The sequence below is a fragment of the Gekko japonicus genome, unplaced genomic scaffold (assembly GCF_001447785.1).
Source record: "Gekko japonicus isolate JY-2015 unplaced genomic scaffold, Gekko_japonicus_V1.1 scaffold984, whole genome shotgun sequence".
NCBI classification, from domain to species: domain Eukaryota; kingdom Metazoa; phylum Chordata; class Lepidosauria; order Squamata; family Gekkonidae; genus Gekko; species Gekko japonicus.
Genome location: NW_015176001.1, coordinates 508,230 through 517,446, shown reverse-complemented (window position 1 = coordinate 517,446; position 9,217 = coordinate 508,230). Strand labels below are relative to the sequence as shown.

The window sequence follows — 9,217 nt, the reverse complement described above, 5'->3', positions numbered from 1 at the left end:
GAGGCACCCGCTTGAATGCAGTGTGCCTCAGGGGGCGGTGCTTTCCCCGATGTTGTTTAACATCTATATGTGCCCCCTTGCCCAGATGGCCTGGAGGTATGGGCTTGGGTGCCATCAATATGCAGATGACACCCAGCTCTACCTGATGTTGGGCGGCCGGTTGGACTCCGATCCAGAAGATCTGCACCGGGCTTTGCAGGCTGTGGCTGGGTGGCTAAGGCTGAGCTGGCTGAAATTAAACCCGGCGAAGATGGAGGTCCTGTGCTGGAGTCGGGTCAGTCCGGGGTTGGGGATCCCTCTTCCGACCTTCGATGGGGCATCTTTGGTGCCAGCATCGGAAGTTAGGAGTTTGGGGGTGCGCCTGGACTCTTCATTAACAATGGAGGCCCAGGTAGCAACCACTGCCAGGGCGGCCTTCTACCATCTTCGGCTGGCTCGGCAGTTGGTCCCCTACCTCAGCCGTGAGGACCTGGCCACAGTGATCCATGCGACGGTCACCTCGAGGCTTGACTACTGCAACGCTCTCTACATGGGGCTGCCTTTGTCGCAAATCCGGAAGCTGCAGCTAGTGCAGAATGCTGCGGCCAGGCTGTTGATGGGTCTCTCAAGGAGGGACCATATTCAGCCTGCGCTGAAAGCGCTGCACTGGCTGCCGATAGTGTTCCGGATTTGCTTCAAAGTGCTGGTTATGACCTTTAAAGCCCTAAATGGCCAGGGTCCAGCCTACCTGAGGGACCGCCTTTCTCCATATATTCCCCCAAGGGCACTTCGGTCGGGAGGGAGGCATCTCCTGGAAATCCCAGGCCCGAAAGAAGCTAAGTTTGCTGTGACTAGGGCTAGGGCATTTTCGGTGGCGGCTCCTACCTGGTGGAAAGAGCTCCCGGATGAGATCCGGGCCCTGCGGGACATTTCTCAGTTCCGCAGGGCCTGCAAGACGGAGCTCTTCCGCCAGGCCTTTGGATAGGAGCCGCCGCCGTCATCATTCCATCTGCATCCCTATGCCCTAGCGAATTTAACAGCTGATTGTCTTGCCCCCGGGGGGTGGATTGTGGCACTGGAAATGGCTCTAAGTATGAGACTGTCGGTAGCTAGGTGAGTTTAAGATCTTCCCTCTTGCTGAAGTTTGCTATATATTGCTATATATCTGATTGTAATTTATGGTTTTAAACTATATGTGATTGTTTTAATTATATGTTTTGTTTTAAACTATATGATATTGTTTTACTTGGCACTTGATGCCCCTGTTAGCCGCCCTGAGCCTTCGGGATAGGGCGGGATACAAATGCGAAAATAAATAAATAAATAAATAAAATTATCCTCGGCTTCGCAGTAATGACCTGCCAGCACCCTCCTCCAGGTAGGCCACTGCTCGCTAATCTCCCATGGGTGTGAGGCACAGAGACCACGTCAAAGATAAACGGGTTGCTTACCTGTAACTGGTGATCTTCAAGTGGTCATCTATGCATTCACACCACCCGCCCTCCTTCCCTGCTGCTGTCTGCTTCTACATTTTCCATAGGGGTTGATTTGCGGCAGTTTGAAGGAACTGGCGGGATGTCCGTGCCCTGGGCATGCGTGGTGGTGTTCCTGCGCATGCCTGAGGTCTAGGCGCGAAAATCCGTTAAGAGCTTGCTACAATGCCGATCAATCCAGTACAAGCGCACTGTATCCCATGGGTGTGAATGCACAGATGACCACTCGAAGATCACCAGTTACAGGTAAGCAACCTGGGTTTTTTGGTGGTAGTTAATCATTGCGAAATGGAATGCCACCATGTGAGGGCGGCAGAGGCTGCTTCTGAGGGTTTCCCCCCTGTGGACTTCACTCAGTTGGGGGGGGGAAAGTATCACTGTAAAAATGATTGTGTGCTGTCATGTCACAACTCATGACCACAGGATTGGGGGGGGGGGGTTGGTTTCAAGGCAAGAGATGAGCACAGGTGGTTTGCCATGGCCTGCCTTTGCACAGCAACTCTCTTCATTCCAGGTGGTGTGCAGTCCAAGTACTAATTGTGGCTGACCCCTGCTTAGCTTCCAAGCTCAGACGAGGGCTGGCTAGTCAGGGCTGTTGAGGCTGCTCAGACGGCACTAGGTCATTGTTAAGCATCCTCCCCCCCCCCCTATCCCCCCCCCCCCCCCCCCCCCTTGTATAAAGCTGGTTGGTCTGGCTGATTTTCTTCCATATAATCTTGTGCAGTCATGTGCGTGGCTGGCATTGGCCTGGTGGTGTTGTTCTTCAGCTGGCTGCTTTCCATATTCAGATCGAAATACCACGGCTATCCATACAGGTATGTATATTTCAGTTGCTAAGATAACATTGGTCCAACACATTGGTTTTTGATATGCTTCTGCATGTACAGAAAAAAATTACCTAGCGTCTTGAAACATGGTGTGCTGTGGATTGCCACTTCACCTGTAATTGAAGCAAATCACCAGGAATGGTTTGTTCTGGTGTTAAAGAGACAAAATTTCATTGCTCTGAATCCTGCTTGGAGCAAACTTCTGATTGAGGATTAAGATGTGATGCAGTTGACAAGAGGCAGGAGAGAAAACAGACAGAAAGACCAGGGTGGACAAACCGCTTGAGCATTTTATACAAAAGCTGTCTGAAAATGTGTAATAAATGAAGAAAGAGGAGGAACTGAGGGGATATTCCATTTGAGGGCCACAGTCCCAAGCTCTCTCTGTGTGTGTGCATGCCCAAATTTTCAGGCGCTTCCCTCTCGAAAGCTGATTCCACAAAAAATTGAGACTGAAAGTTCTTTATATGACACCTAATGCTCAAGGAGGTCTTCTTTATCTTTTAAAAGGGGATAATTATAAATGTACGTGGGCAAAACATATAGATAACAAGCTGGAGTGGATTGGTCTCGCCCCTACGGGGCTTAATAATTTAAATTATCAAGAAGCGCTAAATTTGATGAGATTGAGGGTGACAAACATTGACCGACTCAGCACTTCAATTCGTGCTAGGCGAGTATGCTCCAACTCTGCCTTAGGGATTGTTCCACCTAAGAAAACTCCCTCATATATGAGCTTCCTTACATCCCCCAGATCTAGATATGTCTTCACGCTTGCAAGGTTGAATGTTTTTCCAACTGTAGAGCTAAGTGGCCGTTTTGCTAAAATACAGTACTCAAATAGATTGTGTAATTGTGGATCAGGTGCAATAGAGACCTTAGATCATCTTATGTTATTTTGCCACCAATGGATTGACCCCAGATCCTACTAGATTACTCCTATTTTACAAAGATATCACCTCCCTATGGAACCCTGGGTGATAACCATACTATTAGCTGATGAGGACCCTGAAATGACTCGCTTGGTGGCAAAATATCTTTCAATAGTGCTATTTTTAAAGCGGCTTTGAAATGTTATGAGTACCTTTTGTATACAATTTTAAAATTTTAAAACTAATTTCCATAATATCATGGGATTTTATAGAATTCATTGAAGTTTATAAAATGTGGTCTGATGTTACTGATTGAGAGCATGTTTACTAGCTTTTATTGTAAAGACGTTCTGTTTAAATTTCTTGTAATTTTATGTAATGCATTTTATATTTGTTGTTTGCATGTTTGGCTTAAGACCTCGGGTCAATGAAGCTAATAAATGAAATGGAAATGGTCAACATTTTATATAAGCCCCCAAAGTTGTTTTTGGAACGCGTAAATTCCAAGAGCAGTTTGAAGGCTCTGGAAAGCAAGATTCATCCATCCATAGATGCTGTGCGTGAACACCCTGGCACAGCCACGCAAGTCATCTAAAATTCAGGAGCGTCGTCCCGTGCTGGTCTCCTGGGTCTTGGGGCCCTGCTAGCCCAGTGTGGCACCTGATGGCAGCCCTCGAGTGTCCGCCAGGGATCCTTTCACAACCTTTTTATCTGCAACCCTTTAAATGGGCGATGCTGGGAACCTTACCTGGAACCCTCTGCTTTCTAAGTCGGTCTTGCAGTTGGCTATGACTCCTTTCCAAAATGGGAACACTAAAAATGTTCTTCTGTCTCAGATTTTAAGGCCCTGTTGATGACTGAGTCATGTTCCTTTCTATGCTTTTCCTGCGCAGTCCTCTGATCAAGTAGGCAGTTGTTGCCTGCTGGCTCAATTGTGTACTGTGCTCTACATTTTTAACATGGGGGGAAATGTTAAGTTTTGTAAAGGCGCAGGAGAGAAGCATGGCAGGAAATGTGTCTTGCATGTCAAGTCAAGTCAAGTTTATTAAAAACAGTCATAAGACCAGCAAAATAAACCACAATAGTACAACACCGAGTCTACAACATAGAATCCTTGCAGCCTTAAATACTAAAATACCAAACCAGTCAATTCTGTCATTAGTGGCTCGAGTTACAGTACATTCTGCGCTTTTAAATTACCAGGTAACAATATTTAGCAACATTGCGTGAGACAGGATCATAAGTATCGGCCAATAAGAACTTCATCAAGCATTCCTCGGCATATGTAATGTGTCTTGCATGGTAAACAAAGTCCCAAAGAGGGAGCTGTGAGGGTATCCCCATTTGTGTACTGTTGTTATCTCCTGGCTGGAGATGCCCGGGTGGAGGACAAGAAAAACATTTACCCCATTCAGCATTGCTAGCACGCCATTCCCAGTCACTCGGCAGGGTAGCACTGCATCCTGGGGCCAAGAACAGGGCACATTGGGAGCAATCTGTCTTCTTGCACCTGCTTGCATTCTTTGGTCACATTCTCTGGCATGCTCATTTGATCAGCAAAAGCTGAAATAAAAAGCATGCTCCTAATAATGCTGAAATGATGATGGCTGAAACTTAACTGTGGAATACTGTGATGTCCATTCCTCTGAAATCAGCAAGTGTATAATAACTGATTTCAGGGTAATGGAGGAAGATTGCTTATTTAGATTTGTGGGATTCAAGATGGTGGCTACCTGACAGAAGCTTGCTCTCAGAGCTCTGTATTTTATTATTTTTTAGATAACCCTTTTGTTTTACCTTGAGTGACTTAATACAGCACTTTTAAATCTGTTTTGCTGATATATTTTTTTAAATTTAATTTAATTTATACCCCGCCCTTCCCGCAAGCGGGCAAGCGTCTATACATGACCATTCATTCACATAAAAACAGTTTAAAATGCAATAACAATAAAACAAGAATCTCATAAAGTGCTCGTGCTGATACATTAAATGCATAGGATGGCATGCTGGAATATCATACAACCAGGCAGTTGCCACTCAATGATCTTCCTGAGCACAGTGGTAGCAGTCAGATGTTAGCACTATGGGCCGGCTCGTTGGTAGTAGTAGGGGCGGCTCCTAATTGAAAGCCTGGTGGAAGAGCTCCGTCTTGCAGGCCCTGCGGAACTGCATACTTAAGAGCAAATTTTATTTTGCCTGGGTGATTGTTTTGATTCTGGAGCTTTGTTTTGTCTCCGTGTTCTGAGAATTGTGATCCAGGTGGGTAATTGGCCAAAGCTGCTGCCCTGGGCATTGGCCTAAGGAGTGAAGGTTTTTCTTCCTTCTGAGTCTGCAAGTGACTTTGAAGTGGATAAAAGAGAGGCTAAAGGAAAAGGCAAGAGTCTGGATTTTCATTATGGGGATGAAAAGAACGTGTCCGTTTGAAGAGGAATGCTCAGCTCCTTTAAGCAAACAAACTAAGCTTAGAGGACTTCTTTGCTCCCCTCAGACATGTGAATAGATTTGATTTGCCTAGCTCAGGATGAAACGGTTTGTTCTTTAGAGCAATCAGTGACTACCAATAATGTCATAGTGATTCACGACCTGTGTTCACCGCCTCCACTGCATTAGCATGGTAAGTCAGAGAAACTTAGACCTTCTGGCAGCTCAGTTGCAGAAAATGTATGAAAAGCTGGACACAGCATACTTCTCAGGAAATGGAGGTGGGAAGACTGGCTCTCTACCCAAAAAGCCCATCCAGTCACCAAGGGAACACGAGAAGCAGCCGTGAGACTGCTCTGGAGCCAGGTGTGAGACCTGAAGGGAAATTTAAACTTGTCCTGGGCAGGTGGCCAAAGGAGGTTGCTCCCTCCCAAGGATGTAGTTGTGAATGTTTCCCCCTGTCAAGGGAGACGTATCAGTTGGTCCACCAAACAATGGGCGAGTAAACATCTGGCGTTTTTTCTTAAAACTAGACTGTTTTCCATTGATCTTATGAAGGCTGAACAAATTTCAGGACCTTTGTATCGTGAGCGCTTCTGTCTGCTATTCCATTCTGCTCAGATCCCAGTTTATGTGCTTGCACACTGCTCTGGATTTCCTGAATTCAGGGTTAAATTCCAAAGATATTTCCGGAACTCCTCAATCCAACAATTAGGTAATCAGAAGCCCCGTCCGCTGGACTCAAAATTAGGTAAATCAAAACTAAATGTAGCGGTGTGAGATCTGCAGGACCATCCAAAACCCAGATGCTAATTGATTTTTCCTCTCCTCCGTATCCACTGTCCCCTGCTAAGATCAAGAAATCGCAGATCTCCATGGCTTCCAATAAGCCTTCTCCTCCTGGCCTTGAACCCATGGAGTCTCTGTTATATTTGGAAACCAGCGGAAAGGAAGATGCGGTTGGTCTGCTATTCTCTTTCGGCACCCTTCCTCCAATGGAACAAGATTTTTTAATTAACTGCCTCCAGATTTTACAGTCTACCTTGGAAAGTATCAGAAAAGGCTGTCCCCATAAAGTGCATCTGCCTCTAGCCTGTGTATCCCCCCCCCCAGTGTAAATGAGAAGCTACCACTAACAGTGGAACCTCTGCCTCAAAACTCAAAACAAATTCCATTAGAACCAGTAGTCTTAATCAAGCCAGGAAATTCCAATCCTGGCAGTCACACATGCCCATGGAAGCCCATAGCTCCTGTAGTTCATCTAAATGACTTATTTAGATTTAGTGCTAACCTGAAAAAAACGCTTCATGTCTTTTGTCTTTCAGCTTCTTAATGAGTTAAAGAATGTAATCATCTGGATGCTTATGAAGAGCGGAATTGAAGCGTTCAGTGTGTGCGGTTCATGCTACCTCTCTTTGAAATGAACAAGAAGATGGCTGCACGCCAAACCAAAGATTCCTAGTGCCTTGAAACAACAAGCAATTTGCCCTACTACTTTTGGGGGAGTATTAAGATAACATTGATGCTCTCTATTTACCTTTATAAACCTAGTGTAATTGGGAATTTAGAAGCTGGGCTTTGTTTCTTATTAATTAAAAGCAATGAAACTTAGGTCAGAATGCAAAGACCCCCTTTAGGCATACCTTTTTGCTCCATGTTGTGTGTGGGGGAGGGGGGATAATAACATTCCCTCCTCCAAGCTGCGGCTCTTTGCGTGGCATCAAAGTTCCCCTGAGATTTAAGGGGGGCTTGTAGGGCAGTATCTTAGCTGGGGTCTCAGAAACATGTGTGTGCAGTCTGACATGTGCCCTTGTAGACGGTGGCTCTGATTTTTCAAAAGGCCATTTTCCAGCACCAGTTAGTATTTCTCTTTTAGCCAAATTAACTCTCCGGTTGTGGAGGAGTCCATAAACTGTGTCTTTCCTTCAAACCTAAGGTATTCTGTCCTGGTGCCACTGACATTTGAGGGGTGGGGGTGTTTCTGCTGTGTTTCTGTGCTAGGGTGTAAATCGGCAGGTGGTCCTTCGGAAAGAGAACCATTAAAAGTGACATTCTTGAAAGGAGCTTGGGTGGCTTCCCTCATAGTGTTAAGGCTTTTCTTCTAGATGGCCATCTCTGCTGATCTACCCAGGCAGTCTGCTTGAGAGAAATCTTCCAGAATGGCATCCTGTCCCTAACGGCAAGCTCAGCTCTCATGGCTCCAGAAAGTGCCCTGGGGATCCAAACTGCTTCGTGGGCCTGCAACTGCTGCAACTGCTTCCTTCATTCAGGGGCTTTAATCATGTGGCTTTGAAAAATGTATGGCCTGGATCTATGTTCCTCATGTCCAGAAGCATGCTGAACACACTCTGATTTTCCAGTGAAGGTTGGCATGGTCAGATTTGATTATGCCAGTTATCTGTTACGTGAGGTTCAGTCCCCTCACCTCCAAAATGAATAACTGTCCCTGTTAAAGCTGATTGCACCAGCAGATGGTTGCCAGGACTACTGCTCTAAGTGCTAGATGCTGGATATATATATTTTTTAATCCTTCTAACATTTGGGACCCATCCACATGCACGTGTGATCTTTGTATCATTGCGTCCATGCCTTTTATTTGATTGGGACAATGATCTCGAAGTCCCAGGTCTGTGCATCTCACATTCAGAATCCAGGCTGAGTAGCAAACCTAGTTTTCTGCTGCTGTGGACTTTGAATGGCGCCTGTTTCTAAATGCAGAGAAATGTGTTTGGGGAGGCAGTGAAAGAAGCTCCCAAGATCTATAACTAATCTTATTGTGAGATCAGAAACCCACTGAGAAAGTGGGAATGTTCTGCTTTAGCTGGTTTTTTAAAATTTGTTTTGCTCAGGTGAGATTTAGAATTCAGAAGGCATATTTCTTCAGCTTGTCCCACTCAAGGTGCTTTGCTTGGTTTTGATATTGGTGCCCTGGTGCATTTAGGAAATTGTTAAAAGACTGTAGGAACTGTATTTAATGTGGAAAGCCAGCTGCTTAGCTTGATAACTGTCTCCTGCATGGCAGGGTAATAGTTGAAGAGCAAGAACAATATTCTGTTTCTCCTTGGAAGGAGGGCAGAATGTTGTTTATTAAAGTTGAGAAGTCACTGCTGCTGCACCCAGCTAAGTAGTTCTCTTATGCAATTTTGCTGTGTTTAATTACACATTTCAAGTGCCTTAACTCAGTCTGTTTTTTGGTATTAACTCAACAGATGTTTCAAAATATGTTTTTATACCATTCAAAGCATCCAGTTGTAGCATGGATATTGAAATGACCAATTTAGGTTTTGGACAACATTCAATAAATACTTTATGACCTTCTCCATGTTGCTGTCTTTTGGACTTAATACCCCCCCCCCCCCAAGTGGAGCTGTTGTGGAAGGAAAGGGAGGATCAGTCAGACCCCTCCTGCAGAAGGAGACGTTTGGCAGCCAGAGAGAAAAGAAGCCCAAACACCCTTCATATAATATCACTCCAAAATCATATGTGCAGGGTATGAAATCAAAATGGATCTGAAACCAACAAAATGGATGCTGGCCAAGTAAGAGCCCGGGAGAGTATTTTGGCAGGTGAATTGCAAAGACTGACCAACTGGCAGCTTCCTCCCCACTTTAAAGAAATATGTATA

At 45.3% G+C, this 9,217-nt stretch overlaps 1 protein-coding gene across 1 annotated transcript in view; it reads left to right on the top strand.

Moving 5' to 3' along the window:
- The window catches only part of MAGT1 (magnesium transporter 1), a 36,353-nt gene extending 27,401 nt beyond the window's left edge, over positions 1–8,952 (top strand). Inside the window, exons 9-10 of the mRNA XM_015426442.1 lie at positions 2,197–2,287; positions 6,918–8,952. Of these exons, the coding sequence (XP_015281928.1) occupies positions 2,197–2,287; positions 6,918–6,933 (107 nt within the window). The 3' untranslated portion in view covers positions 6,934–8,952. The remainder of the gene's footprint in view (positions 1–2,196; positions 2,288–6,917) is intronic.
- Positions 8,953–9,217: the final 265 nt, after the last annotated feature.